This window comes from Phoenix dactylifera, chromosome 1 (genome assembly GCF_009389715.1).
Source record: "Phoenix dactylifera cultivar Barhee BC4 chromosome 1, palm_55x_up_171113_PBpolish2nd_filt_p, whole genome shotgun sequence".
In the NCBI taxonomy this organism is placed as follows: domain Eukaryota; kingdom Viridiplantae; phylum Streptophyta; class Magnoliopsida; order Arecales; family Arecaceae; genus Phoenix; species Phoenix dactylifera.
The window spans coordinates 29,217,191-29,241,278 of NC_052392.1; the positions used below are offsets into that span (position 1 = coordinate 29,217,191).

Below are 24,088 nucleotides of genomic sequence, written 5' to 3' on the forward strand. Positions count from 1 at the left end.
TTTGTAAAAAATCTACTTTCCAAAGACTTTACTTTTTCAAAGCTTTACTAAAAAAGCTCTACTACAACAGCTTTACCAAATAAGGCCTTAATTTGTTTTAAGAATAAATAAGACTCATGTTTCGAACTGTCAGAAATGTGCATGACAAATATGAATAGCAAAGGAGAATTTGGGGCAATGATGCAACCAGTGAAGTTATAACTGAGGAGCGTTAATTGCGGGCTGAAAACGAGAGCCAATTCAATTAGTCAATTTGAATATAGATAAACAGGTCATTGGTTATTGCTCCAAGGTTAACCTGATATGTTTCCCTCCCTGTTGGAATACCTGTACCTGCTGCAAAATTCTAGAAAATAATGCTTAACATGTAATCTAAATCTCCTATTGCTGGTATTGCAATTACCATCATGTGCTTCAATGCCTGCAGTACCTCACTCTATGACAAGGCTTTCTTTGGGTAGCAAAATCAAACCAATTCAAGTCTTCTGCATGAGCAGTATCGGATCAAGTTTGTTGAGAGCAAAAGACGCCATAAAGTATAAGAGATAATCGCTTTCAGTGAAAACAATTAAGAATTTTCTTTACATAACCTTTTGTAATAAAAATATAAAGGATATACACAAAAAAAGTAAAAAGAAAAAATGACAAAAATATGGTGAGACAAATGAAAATTTCTACCTGAAATATGTTTACAACTACATGGATTCTGGTTAGTGGCTTACATAAGGTGGCTGCGAAGGGGATCTCTTCCACCTTTTGCTGCAAGGCAAGCTGCATTAAAGAATATGAAGCAATCGTAAAATCATAACTTAAAAGCCAAAAAGAAACACAGGCAGGAATGGAAAGTGCAAGTGGTGCCCACCTCTTATGTTACAAGAACTGCATTTGCATGTTATAAGTTCACATTTTCACAGCATCTGTCCATCTGGGCTTATTCCTATCAATCACATGCTTCGCTTCATATTCTATCTTTGAACAATGAGAATCTCTGTTAGAATTTATCCATCCCATATTGTTTGTGCCGGGCAAAGGAGAGTAATTATTTCTCCCCCATCTAGATAAACAACTTTTGTCGTCAGTAGGAACATATTTTAACTGTCAGAACATTGATTACTAAGTGTTGGCACTTTTAGTTGGAGATCGCGATACATTCTCAGGTTCTTTTTTGAAAGTATTGAGCTTCATTTTCTCATTTTCTGCTTCCTTCTTAGCTTTCTTCTTCTCCAACTCTAGCTGTTTGCAATTCTCTTCATGAGCACGCACAAACATTCTCACAAAATTGAGAAGTGTAGAAACCACTGTGTAAAACACACAACAGCAGCAACTATGATTAATGAGAGATGTAGCAAATCTGTTTAATTGGAAGTAAAATTTAACTGTGTCAGGTAGCGGATGTTATATAACCATCTATAAAAGGCAAAGTTGGGTGAATGAGTGTAATAAGTTCTGATTCCTAAACTAAAAATAATTTTGTTAAGTGAACCTTCTAATTAAGGATTATTTTTCACTCACCAAAATAAGAACTATTTTCATGGCATGAATATGTAAATATTAGAAAAATGCCCTATCCTCTATATTTTCTCTCTCAAACCTCAACTCCTGCAATGGAAGTCACCTCTATCAGTATCTCCACATCCCTGGGCTCAAATCTCTCTCTCTCTCTCTCTCTCTCTCTCTCTCACACACACACACACACACACACACACACACACACACACACACACACACACACACACACACACACACACACACACACACGTGAGCACACTATTTGTCACTCCTCCATGCAACTTTGTAAACACTTACCATATTAACATAAATTTAATACCATAAATTCACATAAAAAACATGATCTTGTTATTCATCTAGGAAATCCTTGAACTCATTTTTTTTCAATCTCATCCCAATCATTATGATACATTTTTTTGTTTTGCACTGCAATTTGCCTATACATCAGCACTTCTACAAAACAAATAAGGTGGATTTAAGATACAAAGTTACCCTGCTCAAATGGACACCTTGCTGGATCTTCTCCAAAATAGAGGGCTAGAGCATCTGCATTCCTGCCCTGTTGAGCAATTTTCGTTATTTGTCAAGAACTGAACATTTTTCAGGGATTTGATTTTTATAGTTTGAGGAATCATATTGCCCATAAATTGCTTTAAGACATACCACATTAGAATAAAGTGAAGTTAATGCCCTAACTTCAGTTTCAGCAACAACAAGAAACTGCTTCAAAGTCTGGATAAACAAAGAGGTTCCAATCAATAAGGCGGAGCTATCAAGAAAAGACAGATAATAAGAAAATAAGCCAAATAAGTCAATAAAGAGTCCCAGTTGTACACAGCTCCACCTTGCTTCATATTTATGAATTTGGATCACTGGTTGTGATAAAGCAATATTATAAATTGTCGCTAATACTGCGTATACATCTCATCACCTATTCAAATTATTTGTCAAAATTATGCTACAAAGTCTTTCATAATCAAAATGTCAGATTATATCATGTTCTCTTTTCTTGTGACAGTGCCACAAAGAAACATCTTATACAGTCCCATAGAGATTCCCTGATTGTGCTCGAATATTGACAAAAGGAAACTTAGCAGAAAACTAAGAATTGGAGTTCACCGCTCTTTTCAAACTGCATCAAGGGAATAGGGACCGTCTCCAACTCAATGACAGATGGTGGAAGTTCTATTTAATTTGCCTAGCGTTTCTTCCTACTTGAGTTCTTATATTCACATAGTAAGAGTCAAATCATGTGTTTTCTATGGTCACATGTGCCATCTCAATGTCAGTAATTCACAATAAAAAAATAACATACTTTTAAAAATATTTCTCTTGAACTTCAACATTCCTTTGCAAAGGAACATTAAAGAATCAAGCCAAATTTACACTTGGAAATCATTTTCTGTATGTAGATAAAGCAACCTTATAAGTCAGAAACATCCTAGGGTCATCTCAGCTAACAGCTATATAATGTTTAAATTGAATTTAAGCAATTTATAAATGTTTTAATAGCACAGATATACTTGCACAATATGTCCTTGGCTTTTCTTTGTAATTACATGCATCCTAATCTTGTGTCAGAAACTCCTAACATATTGCACAGTTAGGTGAAGGAAAATAATATCAACAATGTCAACAGTCTCTACACTCAACAAACTTATTGGTTTTTTCAAAAAAAGAAAAAAGAAAAAATCAATGAATATTATGTTGTCATAAAGGTAATTTTGAGCCAACAGAAGGACAGGAGGAAGATCTAGCAGGACTAGGGAAGCAGATGATTATGCATTGATACCTCACGAAAAGTTTGTGATACTGGACCATCATTTTCAGATGCTGTTAATTCCTGTTCAACTTTCTCCAGTCCTTTGCTTATTGCTTGCATTTCTTCTGCCAAACTTTTCAATTGTATCTGTACAAACAAGTTGTTTTACTCAATCAGTTGTGAACTACCCATCTGGCAAAAAGCTCACAAAGTTTCCAGAGTCAGACAACTAAATAGTACCTTTGATGCAACTTCCAAGCTAACAAGATCCTTGGGAAAATCAAGAAGTTCTGGAAGTTTATCAACAAGAACCTGCAGGTTGCAAGGAAGAAAAGTAGCAAAATTAGATAGGGCAATGAAATAAAAGACACTTTGTAATAAGAGTATAAATCTCGCTATCAGGCCGTGTCTCAGTTTGCCCCTACAATGGTATGGAACCAGGACAGGATAGTACAGTCGAGATAGACTGACACAGTCATCAACAGCAAGAATAAAAAGAAAAAATTGCACTGGGATCCATCCCGACCATCCCAGTGCATCCCAAGTGTCAAGAAGTAACCAGGATGGTCAGGATGTCCTGGTTCAAGAGAGAACCAGTGTCCCAAACCCAACCCAGGTACCATTTTCTTCCTAGAATGGTGCGGTAACAGCAGAATGCACCCGCACTATTCGGATGTGATCCTAGTTTTGCAACCAATTCTTTAAGAGAGTTCAAGAAAAACTGAGAAAGTGCAAGATAATCCATTAGAACAGTTGATGACATAGTTAACTGCCACTGAGCTATACTGCAGATGAGAAAAGTTTTTTAATACGATTATAATGTCATATATATGTAAAGGACTGTTCCAATAATTAGCAGGAAAATCATGATATCAGCTGAAATGCTCCAAACTGGAGGTAAATCATAACTGATCAACCGAGCAGTACATTTGCTGCCATAAACCCCCAAATGAAGTTTATCAATGAGAGTGTACTAGTAACAGTTATGGCAGTAGAAAAGCAACTAAAAGCCTCAAAACAACCATGTGAGGAATTATTTAAATAAATAATACAAAATTATGCATCAGGATATGCTTTGAAACCTCATGTATTGGTTAAAGTTCTTGCTGAAGTTAGCCTACAACTGATCTACCCAACAACTAACATGTTGCCATGAAACCCCAAAGCTTGTTATTAAGTAGTAGAAGGTACAGCACTAAAAAAACAATTCACCCCAAAGCAACTATGTGGAGAACAGGTTATATATTCATGTATTAGCTGCACAAACATTACTCAGAAGTTATACTTCTAAACTAATCACATCCTAGCTATAAGACTTTACATTATAGGTAACAATTAGCCAACAACAAATTCATTGCTATGAATATCAATCAAGCTGGTGTCACTGATTGTAGAACGAGGAAGAAAGATGAATGGCAGTGGTAAAACAATTATGTCCCTAAATAAGTATGCAAAGAACTCTTTATACATTTAACAGCAAAATCATGTTCCAGCATGTTTCAGCTGATCGAACACTGCTAAGTACATATGCTTCAAAACTAATCATTCATTAGCTGAATGCTACATGCTAGAGGTAACTCATAAGTTATGACTGATCTACCCCACAATGAAATTGTTACCAATGAACCCTTAAACCAAGTTTATCACTGAGACTGTCATAGAAGTAATATACCAAGACAAAAACAACTAGGCCTCCAAAGATTAAAAAGAAGCATGCGGAAAATTTCAAACAAAAATATTCAAAAGAAAGAAAAAAAAACACCTTGCTTGTTGATTCAGGCCTGGCCTCCAGCTGTTGTATTTCCATGGGATCCCTGGTTGAACCAACTTTGCCTACTCATGTAAACCCAGTTTTTTGATCACACGCACTAGAAAGGAGATAGAGAGAGGAGAGAAAAGAGCAATAGGAAGCAGCATGGCCCATCTATATAGATGGAGCCCCATTGGTGCTAGCCCCTTATGTTCCTTGCCCCAGAAGGAATAGTTGTAACCCATCTCACTCATGCAATGCTGATTGAGCTAGGGGCCACATACGTGAGCTTGATGCTTAGTAATACCATCCCACTAGTGGCATTGATCCAAAAGGTAAGGTAGCAAGTCGACCAACATACATCACCCGAGTGCCAGCAGGTGGGGGCAAAGATTCAGGATAGGCTGACTCATTCGATCAGTTGATAGGACCACAACATTACGTTGAGATTAAGCTTCAATTTGAGCATTGTTTCATGGCCAATTAATTAAAAGCTAATTAATCAAACTAATCACATCTCATACGAACTCTTTACCTAAATTGTAGCTGGTATGGAGAACGGTATTTCAACGAACTCAGTAAATCAGAACTCATGGGATAAATCCTACCATGTGATGGCAAAATCATGTCCATTTAAGTCCCTCTACCATAACAATCATGATCTACTGAACTATACCGACCTGGTCGGTTCGGCCCATACTGAGACGATCTGATGCAAGACCTGGTCGGCTCAGCTATGGGGTTCGGAACCAAACCCAAATCGGTCCGAACCGGTGCGAAGAACGAAACCGGCCCCATTCCGCGTCGGACTGGTCCAGTGCCGGCTGGTCTCAAACCGGCCAGTTCCACGCCGGACCGGTCCCGAACCGGTCAGTTCTGCATCAGACCGGTTCGCACTAGTTCTCTTTATCTTCCTCTCTTTTTATATGTTGGGAGTTTATAGGGAAGGCCTGAGAACCTTCTTAGGCCTTCGTTGAATTCTTCTTCAACCTCCCTTCTCGGACAAAAATACGATGATTCAAGAAAAATTCAATCCAAAATAAGGTATGCTTCCCCTCCTCTACTTCATTTTTTTCTGTTTTTAAGCCAAAAATTGCCTCAAAATTTGCAAAATGAGGGAAAATCATGCCAAAATTTTTGATTTTGGCATAATTTCATGATATGCTGTAGATCTATGGATGATCTACACAATTCCATAAAAAATTTTAATTTTTGATTTATATAATTTTTAAAATTAAAAAATATATTTTAGGATTAAAAATCTAAAAAATAAAATACAATTCAAAAAAGAAGGGCCATGCAAGCTACTCCCCAGCTAAATTTAGTATCTATTTACTCAAATTTTGATGTGATCATACGCATAGTGGCCTACGCCTAAATTTAAAAAAAATAAAAAATAAGTAGTCTTTGATGCATATCCCAGGTTTATAAAAATATATGTAGCATCCATGGTAGGGTTCTACATGGATCTGAGCTCAAATTAATTTTCTAAAATATTTATATTTTAAAATTTTTTCTAATTTAAAAGATAATTAAATATATATATATATAATTAATACAAAAAATATAAAAATTAGTAGTATGTATTACATATTTCAAAAGTATTTTTTAAAGTAAAAAATATTTTTTTAAAATTTATGATATTTAAACATATTTTTAAATTTAAAAATTATTAAAAATATATAAATAAATCAAAATATAAAAAATTAGAACTATATATTAGATAAGTTAGATGTATTTTCTGAAGTAAAAAAAAAATTAATCGTAACAAAAAATTTTTTAAATAATTAATAAATTGACGTACTTGATAAATCTGCAGAAATGAAACCATCAAGAAAAAAAAGAACCCAAAGCATGAAATTGGTTAGGATCGTGGGCAAATGCTCTCATATCAACACTACTGAAAGTGCAACACAGAGCTCAAGAAAAAAGGAGTATTGAACCGGTCATCGACCGGTATGGTTTCTAGTACCAACTCTGCGGACCTTGATAACAATATATAAAATCCATCCTTCTAATTGGAATAACACTAGCCCATTACTAATATGAATGATGTCCACTGAGTTTTTACTTATAATATTCAATTATAGCATCAGATAGACACTTCCTCCAAGAAAAACATTTTGCACATAAATAAACTGTATATTTTTATCAAAAAAATAAATTACAAACCTCTTTTTAGGAATTGTCAGTCCTGGATTTAACTATATAACCAATCCTCTTGACCCTATCTAGATATTCTCTTGTTGGATAGTGAACTATTAAACATCAGGTTATGATTTGGTTTATGCAATGAAGTTATTCCCTGAAAAGCATTCCATATTTCTCAAAAACAAGAATGCAGGCCCAATGGACCACAGAAAATAAGTTTAGGACCTAGTCTTTGCAGTAAACCATCACAGTTTCAGTGACTGGTACAGACACTACAGGTCTTTCAAGGTCAAAACATGAAAAGATTATTAGATAATGAGAATATCATATATTCCAGCAGTTGAGTTCTCATATCAGCAACCCTGGCTCCAACTTAAGCCACCATATATGGTTGGTAGCTATATGAATAGTCACCCAAAATCATTCCTAGTTGCAACTAGGCCATCAGTTGTACACTGGTTACCTAAAGCAACCAACTGAAAATATTTTTACGTTTTAATACCATGCCAGAAATTTAATGCCAACACTAGATACAGGCAACATGCAAGAACATGGAAGAATGCCATCACAATAATACTTCATAATATATCTCATGTACCATTGCAACACTTTATTAGGCACCAATCTAACAGTTGCATGTCAAACAGTAAAACAGATTCAAAGTTAGCGAAGAGCTTGGGTGCATACACTGCCAAACCTAGACATGAAGCCTAAATTTATTGTTGCACATTATTGTTTCCAGATTTGATACAGTTGGATTTCAAGATCCATCAATCGATGGACTCATCATACCAACAAATTGTTTTGAGTATGGGGGCTATTATGCGAATTTCAGGATCTCTATTATGCATTATGGCAATAATCTTCTAGTTGGCCAACAAAAGTTTAAACTATAAAGCCTCTTTGATTGGTGAGGAGATCAAGCCTTCGCATTTAGACACATGTCAAAGTTACTTAAAAAAATGGAAAAAAGAAATTTAAAGTCTAGATTGAATGGTCTATCAATGTTGATACTACTAAAAGGCGCCATCAAAGGTTTGTAGCAAAATATATAAATATAATAAATCTATGCTCATCTTAAGCATCAACATTAGGGTGGGACTGAAATTGTGGTAGAATTTAAAATAAATAAAATATCATTGAGTAATATATAAATTTAATGTTCAACTTTTAAAAAGTATTTTAAAACATAGCTAATCCAACTGTGATATTTTTTGGTGGAAAAAGAATTCGACGCTTAAAATGAGAATTATTGCAATTAATTGATTAACAAATAGCTAATCAAAACTGGAAACACAATTTTATTGGCTCTTATAGCAGTCCTACTCGGGCAATGTTTGCCATTACCTTTTTATGTTCCTGGCAATCCGGAGTCTTGAGAGGGGCAAACTAGGAGCAGACCTAAACTTTGGCATTTTTTCGCATAAAGTGGCTACTCTAGGAGGACACAAACCCATGCATTGTGCTTGTCAGCCCAAGCTTTTTACGGCTGCACCAAGCTATGGCCCCTAGTCCTACTCAAGCAATAGCTTGTTGAAATAAGTAAGATGAGCTAGAGGTCAAGGCCAAAGTTTTGGGACGTGGTCGACTTGCTCAATCCGTCATACTCCAGCTATAGTGGGTTAGGTTGAGTAATAAGAAATTTTAAAAGACCTGGTTGAACCTCTAGCCTGAGTGGTTTAACCATTGGAACCACCAAGGTTTCTTTAACCCAGCCTTGTCAATGGCTGAGTTGGGAATGAGAGAGAGAGAGGGTGGGGGAGGTGAATCCATTGAAAGAAGAGGATAAGTTGAACAAAACCATAATCTACATACCGTTGGTATCTCATCTCATCCCTCAACCATTAGCCTGAACTGCTGATGTTGCGAGGAGGAAAAGAAGATAAGAACTGTGACCACTAACCTATCATGGACTATATCAGTGAAGGAGGAAGAGCACCTCTCCTTCTCTTGTTTTTTGATAGCCAGATCAAAAGGGATGGAGGACAGCATACTTTGGCTTCAGCCAGATCATTTCTCTTTGCCAGCAAAGCTTTGGCACCAACCAGATGTGAGTGGATTCCAGATCTCTTCTTCACCTGGTAGATCAAGGGATATGGAGGACACAAAAGCTTTATCTAGGAGCAAAGACCACATCTCCTCTCACACTTCTTTATCTAAGTTGAGGCAATGAGCAACAAGATTGTCTCGGGCAGAAGATTTTTTTTTTTTTTTTTTTTGCTAGGGCGGGTGGATCATACCTGACAAGTATGGATGCACCCAATAAAATCAAAAAACAAAATACCTCGGAGTGCCAGGAGTAACTCCCCATCACCAGCCCATAGGGTACTACCGGAATGACTGGCTACATAAGCAGCCACCCAATCCGCAGCCCTATTAGCTTCACGGAAAACATGCTTGACTTGGAAGGCCCCTCCATCCCTCACCATCGCCCAGATATCTTGGAGCAAAAGGCGGACGCAGCCATTAACCCTTGGGCCCCCACGGATCCAACTGATGACCGTGGCCGAGTCCCCTTCCAGGATGATGGAACTGGCCCGCAAAACACACCGGGCATGACGAAGGCCCGCCCACGCAGCCCTTAACTCGGCATCCAAAACCGATATGTCGAATAGTTGACTGCTCCCTGCAACCACGACCCTGGTACATGAGTCCCGAAGAAGAAATCCGCTCCGCCCCCTGTACCTCCGTCCAAGACAGACCCATCCAAGTTGACCTTGAGGAAACTCGGAGGTGGGGGCTCCAAGATGTTGCCGAGGCAAAATGAGAACCCCAGATGTCCCAAGCTATCAAGGTTCCTTCGACAGGTATGATGTGACTGAGTTCTACCGCCTGCACACGGGCACTTTCCACCACAAATCTCGGTGACACTGCGTTCGCCAAAGGTTCGAGCATTCCTAGCCAGCAAGATCTGGTAAAACATGCAAATCGCTCGAGCCGCCTCCTGACGAAGCAGTGGGGACTCCGAACATCGGCGCATGGCCAGTAAAAACTGATCCCTCCGGCCTAAACCTTCCGTAGGATCCCTGCCAGTCGCCAAGTCGCCCTGGCCCATGTGCACTGAAACAAGGCATAGTCCACCGTCTCGTCCACACCGCAATCCCCATATATCAGAGGAATCCTCAGTTCTCGTCCACTAAGTAATACTCTCGTCGGAAGATGGTCCCAGACCCCTTCCAGAGGAACAGTGATACTTTCGGGTGGAGTCCCAAGCGCCAGATCCAGACGCAGTCTGGCACAGGCTCGTACTGTCGCCGGAGAATGCGGGAGAGGTCGCCCACCCTGACTCTGGTCCTGGTAGAGGTGCTCCAACCCGCACATCTGGACCGGCACACCTAGGTAACGGGAGGGAACGGACCCTTTCTGCCAGATGCCCCCCGAAAAGCTGAACCAGCCTAGTCTCATCCCATGCAACCCCTCGGGGACGAGGAGATCACAGACCCACAGGCCCTCCGCAGCCTCGACACTAACCATAGTCGGCCAATGCTGCAAGAGGGCATCTACCCACGGGTCCCCAGCCACATCAATACTGCATCCATCGTCTATCAATTATCTAGTGTGCATCAGCACAGTAGGCAGGTACCTCGCAATCTCTCGCCACAGGAAAGAATATTTTCGCCCTCGTGCCAGTGCCTCAGGGCCCGCCCGCCCATAACGGGCTGCCATGGTCCGGCTCCAGATCCCCTGCGGCTCCAAAAGGAATCGGACTGCATGCCGAGCAATGAGCACCTCCCGTCTCTCCAGAAGAGAGAGAACCCCAGAGAAGATTTGGAGATTTTCTCTTCTTAGAGGGTGGTAGGGCTGACAAAGGCACCATCAATTTCTCAGATTTGCGGATATCTTCTTTTAAAGGTGATTGGGATGTTTTTTTCAGAAAAGGAGGCCAATTAGTTGGTTCAACTGCAACTGACCCCATAATCTGTGATTCAGACACTGAAACAGGCTAGAGTGCGGGTTGGTTTTGAAATAGTGCTCAAAGCACTCAAATGGAATGGAGTGTTTTCCACGTCGGGTATTAAAGTGCTTATTTGTACCATGAGCATGTACAACACGAACTGCATTGACAAGTTGTTAGCATAATATAGGAGTTCATACTGTTATGCCATCTAAGTCAACCAATATATGGCCAATGCAACATCTTGTGTCAGTGTGCATCAAAGTGAAAGGGATTACTGCAAATCAATATGTCATTTTATAGGCATCTACCTATGCCTGACAATCATGAATATCCTTGTTTTCATTTTCTACAACTCATCATCATTTTTTCCATTCTTTTTCTTTGGGGAAGGAGGATTCCAGGGACCAGTCTATAGTTGGGATACCAACTGCACTAAATCATACGCTCTATATTAGACCAAAAATTGAGAATCAATAAAAAACCAAAACATGTAAGTTTCCAAACATATGAGCAATATGTTGCACAACAGCTATAGCATTTTTAATTTTAAGCTTAGTTATACCTCTTATGATTTTATCACAAATTTAAAGCCTGTTTGTTGTTAATAAGCAAAGCGTAGACGTCTTACCATAGTTCGTCGAACCACCCAGTTCGGGCCGTACCGCCCAGTTCGGGCCGTACCGAGCCGAACTGGCACGGAAGCGGGTTGGTTCGGCTATGAAAGAGAAAGAGAAGTAGGAGGAGAAAGAGAAGTAGGAGGAGGAGAAGGGAAGAAGTAGGAGGAGGAGGAGGAGGAGGATGAGGAGGAGGAGGAGGAGGAGGATGAGGAGGAGGAGGAGAAGCTGAAAGAGAAGAAGAAGAAGAAGAAGAAAAAAGAGAAGAAAAAGGAGGAGAAGGAGAAGAAGTAGAAGGAGGAGGAGGAGGAGGAGAAGCAGAGGAGGAGGAAGAGGCCAAGAAAACATCAAAAAACATTAAATTATACTTAAATCATTGAAAAAATTGAAAAAAAAATTATTGCCATTAATTCAAGCTTAAAAAAATATTGAAAAAAAGTGGTGTGCCGATTCGGAACCGGCATGCCATTGCATACCGTCTCGGTACGGTACACGGTACGGTATCGGTTCGGTACTATACCGAACTAGCCGCCGACTAGTATGGATCTCAGTACTAATTTGACGGACCTTATGTCTGATACTAGCCAACATATATTTTAGAAAAAATACTTGAAACCATGAATTCCACATATCGATGGTAAGGTTTTTTTCCTTTTTGTTTTATAAAATGAATTTCTACACTAGGGGTGCAAATGAGTCTTCGAGCTCAATTCGACTTGACTATTACCGAGCTCAAGTAACTCAAATAGTTTTCCGAATCAAGCTCGAGAAGCAAAATACACAACTCGAAGACTCACGAGCCTACTCAAGTATAAATATTTTTAACAATATTATTTTATTTATAATATACATTATTTTAATAATTAAACTATAGTATTATGTTATATTTTGTTTTAACCATATATTTTAATTATGACCAAGGCTTAAATTTGAGTTCGACCTCAAGCTTGAGTATGGCTCGATTAATATTCGAGTCGAGTCGAGTCGATCTTGAGTATTGATTTTCTTTTATCAAGTCGAGTTCAAGCTTGGATATTAAGGCTTGATCGATTTTGAGTTGAGTTTCGAGCCTAAGTGTTTTGAATCGAGTCAAACTTGAGCCTCTAGCTAATCGACTCAGCCCGGCTCGATTGCACCCCAATTCTTCGCCGATATAAAGCACGGTTTGAAGTTTTATTGATTTGTTTGCTGGTTGCAAGTACAAGGCATTTCCAAGCCACATCGGGATCAAAATTCAAATTGTTGAAGTCATGGGAAGGTATCCATCTCACTAGACATTGCCTCATGCATCAACGATTTGGCTCAAAGGTGACTCCTCAACCATGATATCTGGGACCAATGGATACCAAGAGAAGCGGGAATACACAATCCCATCCTCTTTCACATCTGGGACATGACCATTACGTATGTTTGGTTTAGAGCTTTTCATGATTAAAGGGAAGGGAATCAACCAGCAAACTAGTTGGCTTAGCATAGCAACATGATGGGTTAGCAGATGGAAAGGACTTCAAAGAATCCAGTGAAGCTAACTTAGTCCAAACAGACTGAAGTGGGCATTTGTATCCTCAGTCTATTTAAAGGGGCCTAGCCCTTCATAAGCAAACAAACAGACAAAAAAACAAATAAATAAATAAAAGTGTTGTTGGAGACTTCTCATTCTAAACTAAATGCTTCAGTTTTAGCAATATTTATCGAGTTTTGGTTGAAACTTACTTATAGAGAAAAAATCAATCTTAAATATGACTATCTGTATCATTTTTTTCAGCTTTTTTTATATCTTTCAATTTTAGAACGTTTTCCCTATATTAAGCTTAGATGTGTGATTTTTTAGAATATTTGAATGAATTGCAACATTTAGTTCCAAAGAGATTTTGAAAATGTAATCTCTTGATGCAAATTTGGCTATTCTAGAAATCAAATTTCATAAACCTGTAAATAACCTTTATTTATGAAAACCAATTTAACTTGATTTATGAAAGCATTTGCAGGCAAGCTCACATGCAATTATGCATAGACAGTACATGCATATGAAACCACGCTAAAGTTCGGAAAAGATCAACAAACAGAAAATTCCTAAACAATACTCAAGCCTATTCTAATGCACAAAACCTGATTATAAAAGAAAAAATGCCACCTCATATAGAAGAGAAAATCACCTTGCACAAATAATGCATTAGAGTCATCTTGTTGTTCCGTGCACGTGTATCAGTGAGTTTGAGAAGGCTATCCAATCTAAATCCAATGGCCGAACCTGCAAACATGGGGTGGTATATAGATAAATATAATTCTGACAACTATTAAGATGCCATATAGAAAAGGTACAGAAACCAAAGCAAACCCATATAAGCCTAAACAAAGATTATGTTTAGCAAAAAAATAGATTATATTTTGAAACTCTCAAATAGTATCTCGGATGAATGCTACTTAAAAATGAAAAAACTAAGGAAACTTCTGAAAGGATTTGAGCCTTTAAACAAGAAGCTAGAACTACTATACTTTAAAGAGCTCAGATACATGGCCGTCAAACCACCTAGGTGGTCCTAGGTATCAACTCCAGAAAAAGGGCCTAATGTCCGAACAATGACAACTCCTGTTCCATGGAAAAACTAGGATGGGTCCTACGTAGCTCAAGGTTGTCCCTGGATAAATGCCCTCTCTTGGATGCATTGGACCCACCAACCCTCTCACAATGCGAAAGCCCAACTGTGTATGATGCGCATGTCTTGGCTTCCTTATACTCCCACTCAAATCACATAGATTATTGCAATTTCAATGGATTTCTTTGAACACTTTTGAAAGTTGGGAAACTTCTTTTTAGATATTCAGAATATTCTTCTCTCACCAAAATATTCAACTCTTTCAAAGCAGTAGCTCTTAATAGCATTCTTGGCTGTCCTTTGGTGACAGAAAAATGTTTATTTATCCTTTGATACTTTGGTATAACTAGGAACTGCAGTCCCCTTAATGTTCAACATATCAGGCATTAATTTAAATTGAAAAGAATCACCACCCCAGATACAATAATGATTAAATCAGGATTCACTAACACAACTTGAATCGGAATTTGGTCCTCTAATCCAGGATTTATGAAGACAGCAACAGATGGGTTAGTTTCTTTTCTAAATAGAAAAGGCTTAGTCAAGTTTTTGAGTCCACTATAGGGAATTTTGTTCATTTTTCACCAGTTTATTTTTATCATTAGTGCTTAATCCAATATAGGAAGTGAGATCTACTCTGCATTATGTACCATAACCAAAATGCCTAGGTTTGACGCCCTATATATCTGAGGTCAAGATCATTATCATGGATATTGCTATACAGCAACAAAAAAGTATATTATAGCAATAGATATAGCATTCATTTCCTACACAGTTGAGACTCACATATACAGCAATATAATGAGATAATCTATTATTTTCAATAATGATAAGAAAAAGGAAACTGATATATGTTAAAATATCATTTCAGAATATCAACTCACCCCTGGCAGTCCCCTGGTTTAGCGCATTTCCCAAAGAAAGAATTGTTTGCATGATTCTTTTTAGTTTGACAGAACTTCTAATCTGACAGCATGGAGGCCCAAATAGTCACACAATCTTCAGACAAACACTATGTCCAGTTCCTATGGAACTTAACTTACCTCTTCTGAAGCAGAGTTGACAACGTTCAGGTGACCACTGAGGTCAGCAACCTGGAAGATAATATATTTAACAGTAAGGAAATTATCCTAGTAAGAAGGTGAGATATTTCCAAAGACAAACTAAATAACCAAAAATCCAACCTGGGAATGAAATTGAATTTTAAAAGAGAATACTCTTAGCTTGGATTCCACTCGTGGTACCTTCATCAGCTCTAAAAAATACTGATACTCAAGGGAGATAATAAGGTATGTTAGTAACTGACATTTAGATACAAATCATGATGTGTTGTCCTATTTCTATCAAGCTGTGAACCATTATTAGACAGGACAAAAAGCAAGGTCTCAGTTTGGTTTTTCAAGAGATTTTTACAAACAGAAACTGACAATTTCTTTAAAAAAAATAATGACAACGATTAGTGTTTATAGTGTCAGACCCAGCCAGTAAACAGCATGGGACAGCTAGACCGAGTATATCACCTATATTCTAATGAAGAGAAGGGGAGAAAGCTCACAGACCTGCTCACATTTCCCTAGGCTTTCTTTATCCCCACTGTAACCCTGAAATTTAAACCAAAGAGTGTATAGAGATGAAAGTGGTGTTATGAGGCAAATAGCACAATGTATCACATATAGAATTTGAAAGCAAGGAAACTGGTGTAGAACTTATGACCTAAGGCAGTATCTACCTGAACTGTAATATATATTTTGACAACATATAGTTACCTTGAGTAGCTCTATTTCCTCCTTTGTTGGACAAAACTTTATGAGGTTATCGACCTGATCAACATCTAAAACAGAATCATCCAGAGCAAGAACTGAACTCTGTAGAAGAAAGCCAGAAAATGAATATGAGACGGACCATTTACTGATATCATTAATACGATAAAAGCAGCAAAGAAATGTCATAAAACAAATAAATTGCAGAATTCATTTGCTCACCATCAAATCAGCCAATGGCATCTTAACTTTTGTTAGCATGATTTCACAATTATTAGCCCGTCTAAGATCAATCTGCAAGAAATCATAAACAAAGATAAGTTCAAAATACAGCATTTACATTCTTAAAAAAAAAATGTATTTTACCATAAAAGTGGCACATAAAAATACCCCAAATTACAAGCTTGAAGCATTGTCAGTCAAGTAAAACAAGAATAACAATCACAAGCCTCAATATCAATGCAATAGATAGTTGATAATTACTATGATGCCAAAAAATTCAGTGACTAAATAATTATATGTAGACATCAAGAATTGATATCATGGTACACCATATCGTAGGTGCACCATACCGGTTCAGGCTTCATCACTAGTACATGGTACGGGGGCATACTAATAATCGGTATACTGAATCGGCCACCTATCGTACCGTACCGACATAGTGATAGTGTGGCACTGGTACGGTCGGTAGATTTATACTATTCCATCCATCTCAGTATCAGGATCTTGTTTATAACCATTCCGAAGAACTTGTATCTAATTTAACTGTTAGCTTAGAATTTCTTTTATCCTTATGCTCCAGTAATTTGAAAGAAAGGTCTTAGTTGTAACACAAACTCAACAGGCTTCCTAATGGTGAGGCTAATTTAGCTTGATGCAGATGATCCGTTGCAGTTCATTTTCAAAAGTGAAGGTCAGACAGATATTATGTAGATATCCTTGTATGAGTTCTGAAGCTGCATCAATTTTTTCCAATTCCCGGATCTTAAAACTCTTTGTTTGGTGTAGATCAATTGTGCAACCAGGAAAACTGGAACCATTATTTGTATAGATCAGTTTATAGCTAAGTCTTAATGGCTGTGGTAATTGGATGTTTCTACTGTGGACTCTCTTCCACAGCCCGAATGATCATGCCACAAAATAATAGAGATTTCTCCTCTCCATTAAACCCTTAACTATGAAGTCCATCAATTCTGGAACACAGGCATTGGGCAAAAAGGGTCTAACTGAAGCAACAATTCCAGCATAGTCCAAGGCAATCTCAAGCTTCAATTGGCAAGAAGGATTTCAATCTCAAGTATATAAAAATGTTCTTGGGGTTTGATATGGAAGTAAAGTCTCTGCCCAAGGAAATGTTCCAAGAAATCCACAAAGTGAGGATCCAGCCATAAACTGCAAGGCATAATTTTGTTGATTGGTGAAATACCAGGTAAAATTTGGAGAACGTCAAGATTTGGAGAAGATACAGAAAAAGAAAAGATAAAAGGGTACTAAAAATATAATGATGAATTGGCAGAATTCATGAAAGTTTAGAAAACTTCATTTTATTAATTATGTTATTAGCACATTCGTATGTATTATTGATTATTCATGATGATAGCTAAGAATCCTAAATTCGTTTTTCCACTAAGCTGGGCCAAACCTGGGGTCATAGAAGCAATTGACAAAAAATTCAGCAAAATGGACAAGATATTTGACTCCAGAATTTCAAATGTCAGAGCTCCTAGGCTTTTGCTCTCAAACAGAGAATTCAGCACAGCAAATTAACTAGAACGATTAAATCAATCAATCAAGCCCTGGGCTAGTTGATGTTACTAGAACAGCAATCATATCTCCACTGTTCAGGCTCAGTATTGTATTCGAAGTCCAGATACTAGCACATTTAATAGTTTTAAGCTGAAAAGGCAGCTGATGTAGCAGATTTACCTAGACTGCACTTGAAAATCAGCCTTACAGTGATATCTAAAGGCTATCTACTCTGACCATGAATATTCACAGCAAAAAAGAACTCAAACTTGTTATTAGAGTTTTAAATATTGACCTGATGCAAGAAGATAGGGTGGTGAATTCTTGTAGAATCAACTCAAATGTATTCCTAAAGTTGATTTAAATTCAAATTAAGATATCTCCAAACCTTTGTTAACACAGGACAATTAAAGACTTTCTAAATATACAAAATCCAAAATCTTGTAGAACTTTATGGAGAAAGCCACCAAACCACTTCTAAAAAAATAATGCTATTAATATTACTTAAATAGGAATCTAAAATCTATCCAGAAAGTTGCTGAAAAGATCAACAGAAGAACAGAACAAAAAATTGTTTAAAAATATACCAATTATTTCTAACTAATGTCATTGTGAAAATAGAAAGTACGGGTGGAAAAAAAATAAATATGAATATTGAAAATGCATTCTATGTGGAGGGCTCCTTAAAGAAGGATTCCCAATTTCCTATTGATGGAGTTACTAAAGTCTCTCATTGTGATCTGAAGTCCATTCCTCTTCAGTACCCATCAATCTTCACAAGACATTCTCTGAGGTAAGTGTTCGCAATCTTCTAAACTGAGAAAGTGGCTGAGTTTGCTTGTGATTTGCTGTATCATTCACTGCAACCTCTTGTACAGAAAGCAAGGGCTGGTTATAAATACTTGTTCTCTCTTAAAGCAACAAATATTTTGTTAATAGCACCAATATTTGCTGATTGGCAGTGCTCCAACCACATAAGTTAGCAATCCAAAAAACATTCCGATGCAAAGTGAGTTCATTGACCCATTGATCATGTATATACATAGTTGAAGTAGATTGGCATAAAGAGGCATGTTTCAAGGCATCAAAAATAAAAAGATGGCATTCCTACAGCTGGATTTAATAAAATACATGTGTAAAATCATACAGTCAGTTTGGATCAACAATACTATTCATCAAATTAGGTTTACGAAGAATTTTCATTTCTTCGTTAGAGTCATAAGTCATAACCATCTTCTTTTTGTATTAGATCACCAAAGTTGGACTGAGTCATGGACTCATGCTCCTATATAACCAAAATCCATCATCTCATTCAGCAATTCCCAAAAGTAATAACTAGCATGATTAGTATTCTGATATTCTGTAGACTAGCTGACTTGGGGTTGCCTTTCCTGCTTTAAAATGCAATGTGGCTTCCTTTCTATTGTGAGGCCTCTTTGTTATTAATGTTTGTTTACACTTTCACGGTCGATATAATCACATCATATTAATCAAGAAGAGAGGGAAAGAAAAGTAGCATTGAGAAAGGGTCATGAATTGACTTTTTAAATTAGGACATATATATATATATATATATATATATATATAGTTTTACAGAGGCACCAGATCCACAATTAACTACATGACTCTTCATTCTGATAGCTTACATGAAATTTAGACTAACCAAGCTCTAATATTAATTTTGAAGTGATAGAAAATTTTACAGACTAAATTTCACATATTCAAGGGAAAAAGGAATTGAAAATAAGACTATAGCTTCATCAAACAAGCAACAAAATCAGAACTAGATTAACCAAGTTAGGTAAATGATCCTAGGTCAGCAAGCCCTTGAAAGAGTAATATGTTCTAAAAAATGTGGAAATAAAGGAATCAATTACCAGATGAACTTTGTCTGATTTTGGCCCAGTAGGACGCCCACTTGACTTTCCAGATGAGGCCACTGAATTTGGCACTGCTGCTGAGAAAAGACTCTCAAGTTCAGACATATCAAAATCTGGAGCCCTAGCATAGAAAGAATCACAACAAACACATGAGCCTTCTCTCCAGGAAATCTGTATAAAAACCATAAGTAATTGTGGACAGTCATATACTTTGAGGCTTCATCAGATTTTTGGGCCTCGGCCCACAAACTTCCCTGCATTGCTCTTGTTACTTTAACCCAGTGCAATGGCTTCAAGGCCCTTTTGGCTGATGACTGGGTAGATTGCGTACTCCTAGTACTTGTAGTACGGGCCAAACTCCGTCCTTTCCCACCCAACAAAGCAGCACTCATACCATTAGGAGGCGGTGGAGGAGCAGTCATACCATTTGGGAGTGGTGGAGGTACCTTACTTCGAGAACCGTTAGACTGAGAAGAGGCAACACTAGGTCCCTTCAGGGAAGTAAGTAGAGTAGGAGGAGGTGGAACAGGTGGGATGGATGTTGATTGGGAAGTAAGAGCACCAGAATGCTTTGATGAAATTTGAGGTGGTGGTGGGGGTGGTGCTGAAGGTGTAACTGCAGACGGTGCAAGCCCAGTACATGGAGGAGGAGGTGGTGGGACAGGAACTCTAGCTCTCTCGTTTGTCTTCTTTAAAGACTGAGGGGAAGGACAACAGGTTGGTAAGGAAATCAGAGGTGGGGGAGGAGGAGGTGGAGTCGGTAATGACATGTTGGATATATTTCTAGAGGATAGCTGATTTTTAGGTAGAACACAAGCAGTTGCATCAGGTACCAAAGGTGAAAAAGCTTCATCATTTGAAGGTGGGGAAGGAATGGAGGTATCAGTTATTGAAGATGAAACCTTCTGAGCAGGTGGTGGTGCTCTTTGTGGAATTGACCTTGTTGGTGTCACAGACAGCAGTTGCAGTGGAGGTGGCGGTGGCGGTGGCGGTGGCGGTTTAGAAGTGGTGATGGCAGTAGCAGCAGTTGCACTAGCATTTGTACCCATACTAGGAGGAGGGGGAGGAAGAGGTGGAGGAGGAGTTACTGTAATCTTTTGACTAGAGCTTGCTGAAGCAGGTAATTGTGGTGGTGATGGTTTAGAAGAAAGGTTGGTTCCAGAAGGTCCAGAAGTTGAACCAGTCGAAAGGGACAGAGCAGGAGAAATTATTGCTGAATGAGAAACTTCAGACATTCCAAATGCAGCATGATCATGCAGAAGAGCTGTAATGCCAAGAGCTGAAGGTGCACTATTATATCTTGAAACATGTGAAGGAGAGCCTGGCAGAGAATTGCAAGAAAAAGAGGGACTAGACCGAGATGCTGGAATACGTTGAGATATTATTTTAAGCTGAGAAGGATGTTGTCGAGCAACCTGCAGGTCAGGGAGCTGAGTATTTTGGTTCTGTGAGATGGAATCAGGAGAATGTGTAGGCAATGTAATTGATTTTTGCCTCCGGGTTGAGGGTAATAAGTTCTTGGTTTCATCACCGGTTGCATCAGATTTGACTTTTTCTTGAAGCATTGATTTTTGTGGCATATTATCAGCCTGTACTTTCTGTGGAGAATCTGTGTCCCGCTTTTCCTGGAAAGCATTTGCTGAGGTAATTTGCGGCAGAACATGCATTGCAGCATCTCCCTTTGCATCTAACCAATCCACATTGCTAAAGATTTCTTGCACTTTTGCAAATGCTTCGACTGGAAGCCCTTCTTTCTCCTCACCAATAGCCAGATTCATAGTGATTTCTGAATTAGCTGAATCCATTTCGGAAAGAAGAACCTTCAAACAAAAAAAGAAATCTGCTTATGACTGAAAGTTTTGATGAGAACTAATCTATTCAGGGACAGAAGAGTGATACAGACCTCGACTCTAAAATCCTTTGGAAACCTATCTTTAGCATCCCACAGAATATCAAGTTCATCACGGTTTAGCATCAAAATATTGGACCTAATGAAGGCTGTATTGAACATGACCCTAAACATCATTATTTCACGCTCCAGATCCTCATCTAAGCTGATGCACTCAAGTACAACATCTCCCTGAATGTGGCAGTGAATGTCAATCTTAACTAGTTCACAATCTGCCTGCATCCATGAACAAAATAAGTGAAATGCCATAACCTTATATTTTATGAATGGTGAAGTTGACTTCAAAGGCAGTCCAAATTCAGTAATAGCAGTCCAAATTCAGTAATAGTAATCTCACACTTCATAGGTATGAAACCTTGTTCAAAATACAAGTCTGTTGGAGAAAGAGGACTTTTGATGGGGTTGTCCATATCTCTACCAACATAAGCAACCAAGTTTCTAGTGTAACTAGTATATCAAATTATTAGCAGGGTTACCGCATGCAAATCAACTTCAACAATCCTTCTCAGAAAGTTGATTTTGAGAACTTCGGCTTACTGGAGCAAAAGTTTTGTTGTATAAAGCAGGGTAATATAAAAACTATTGCAATCTTATAATGTCCAATCTATACAAAAATGACATGACTCGATGAAGCAAATCCGAAATCACCTGTTTGTAAAGCCGAACGAGTTTGCTCTTCTTGGGTGTGGAGAACAGAACTTTAGGTGTCCGATCCACAGCAATTAATGGATCTTGACCATAAATCCGAAAAATTGGCCGGCAGCCACCCTCCCCATCAAAGTTAGGAATAATCCTAAGAATGACACAATCCAAAGTTAGCGCCCGGTCAAGCGGAGGCCACTCTGAGCCAACATTTCTCCTCGATATATAATGCAAGTATCTCAGCTGAGAAGGCAAAGGATTCAGTGGCGACAGCAACTGCAGGAGCTCGCGGGGGGCTTGCTTGTAAATCATGTCCAATGTTTTTTGCTCACCCGTGTACTGCTTTCGGTAGACCAAAAGTGCTGCTAACATGAAAGCCAGCACTGGCCATCCACCTCGCTCACAGTGCATCAACAATAGGTTTTGCAGACCTAGACAGAGCCAACTCTCACTTGACCTTAGGAAATGGTGAATCATTTCCATTGTGAGCAATGGACAGCCTTCATAGTGCCGGGGGTAATCCATCACAGTCATGTCGTACTCTGATAAAATGGTAGCTATCTGGCTTTGATTTTCTCCCTCCCGAAAGTTGAACACCATGAAGGAGGCATCAGGGAAATGATCTCGAAGCTGAGCCACAATGCCACCCATGTAGACTTTGTATTCATCTTCTTCCAATACATCAGTTGTGAAGCAGGAATCAAACACTGCAGGTAGAGAGGACAACAGCTCTTGATAAAAGTTTTCTATTAAGCAACACTTAAAGAGCCTATCCATCCCCGGAACAAATAGGAATCAAATAGTCCTGTAAAGACGGCTAGTGTCTTTATAGGGTGAGAGTAGGGAAATACTCTTTTCCTCTGGAATCAACATTACGATTCAATATTTAAATCCAATTAAAACAATGATAATCCAACGAACGTGTTTTACTTACAATGACCATTAAAATTAGCAAATAAAATCCGATAACTAGACATAAATCATTTAGATGGAATTCCAAAAATGTCAATATCTCCAAGTTCGAAACATACATAAGCTCCTCCAAAGGAATCCCAGGATTAAATCGTCTCCATAAAGGCGCAAACAAATCGCAATATCCAAAACATTATATGAGAATTATAAACACGAAAGAGATTTAAACTTTCTCTCAAAACAAAGGAAAAGATTCGATCTTTCGCTCAAAATGAAGAAAAAGGTCCAATCTTCTCTAGAAAAAATCGGATTACAAACCAATTTAAACAAAATAACATCAGAAAAAGTCAGATTAAACTCTAATGCAGCATTCCTAAGAAAAGAAAAAAGAAGGGAACTCGAGCATACCGTAAACTCTCTCGGAGATCTCCAGAAGCCCATCGGGCGGCTTTCGATAGAAGAACTTCCGAAACAGCGCCATCTACCAGATCAAGTCAAATCAGATGAAAAACCCAATACCAACAACTATTTGGGCAAAAATGGCAACACCCAGAACCCCTAGAAGAAGGAATAGAGCTCAGCCTGGCTCTCCTCGGCCACAAAAGATCGGAAAAAGGGGAGATCACAGGGGCAGAAGAGGAAACAGCTATCAAAGGTTTCTGGAGTTGAGAGTGTGGATTCGGGAACAGAGCATAGATTTTGCCGCGGCTTTAAGGAATCCCTCACTACTTTTTCCTCTTTTTTTTCTTCTTTTTCCCTATTTTAATCCCATCTCTGGTACTTTTGAGCCCTCGGCTTTGAATAAAAAGGCAAAAAAAAGGGGATTATTTATGCTTAATTAATGAGAAAATCAAATTTTTGGAGAGATTAAAGGAAAAAAATAAGCGGAAAGGGGACTACGGAGGAAGGGAGATCTAGGATTCTCCGAATCGTCTCTCTCGCTTTCGCTTGCTTTCAC

At 38.3% G+C, this 24,088-nt stretch overlaps 1 protein-coding gene across 2 annotated transcripts; it reads right to left on the bottom strand.

Moving 5' to 3' along the window:
• Window positions 1-532: 532 nt before the first annotated feature.
• LOC103716224 (formin-like protein 18) lies at window positions 533-24,088 on the bottom strand. 2 transcript variants are annotated; one of them, XM_008804135.4, is made up of 18 exons: window positions 23,539-24,088; window positions 22,225-22,925; window positions 21,571-21,792; window positions 19,878-21,487; window positions 19,665-19,788; window positions 16,264-16,335; window positions 16,048-16,146; window positions 15,841-15,882; window positions 15,466-15,546; window positions 15,325-15,375; window positions 15,166-15,247; window positions 13,841-13,935; window positions 3,512-3,583; window positions 3,302-3,418; window positions 2,173-2,241; window positions 2,002-2,068; window positions 863-1,298; window positions 533-771 (listed from the first exon to the last, which is right to left on the bottom strand). In XM_008804135.4, exons 1-17 carry the CDS (start codon window positions 23,609-23,611, stop codon window positions 1,114-1,116), a joined length of 3,762 nt encoding a protein of 1,253 aa, XP_008802357.1. In that variant the 5' UTR covers window positions 23,612-24,088; the 3' UTR covers window positions 533-771; window positions 863-1,113. The 2 variants fall into 2 exon arrangements, with proteins under 2 accessions (XP_008802357.1, XP_008802358.1); XM_008804136.4 differs by lacking the exon at window positions 533-771 and having other exon boundaries at window positions 1,239-1,298; window positions 15,166-15,242.

Coding starts and splice junctions, on each gene's coding strand:
- LOC103716224 (XM_008804135.4), bottom strand. CDS start 23,611: ATGGCGCTGTTTCGGAAGTTCTTCTATCGAAAGCCGCCCGATGGGCTT. Junction 19,789..19,877: donor AAATCTGATGAAGCCTCAAA/GTATATGACTGT, acceptor TTTCTATGCTAG/GGCTCCAGATTTTGATATGT. Junction 1,299..2,001: donor AAGGTGTCCATTTGAGCAGG/GTAACTTTGTAT, acceptor TGTTTTACACAG/TGGTTTCTACACTTCTCAAT.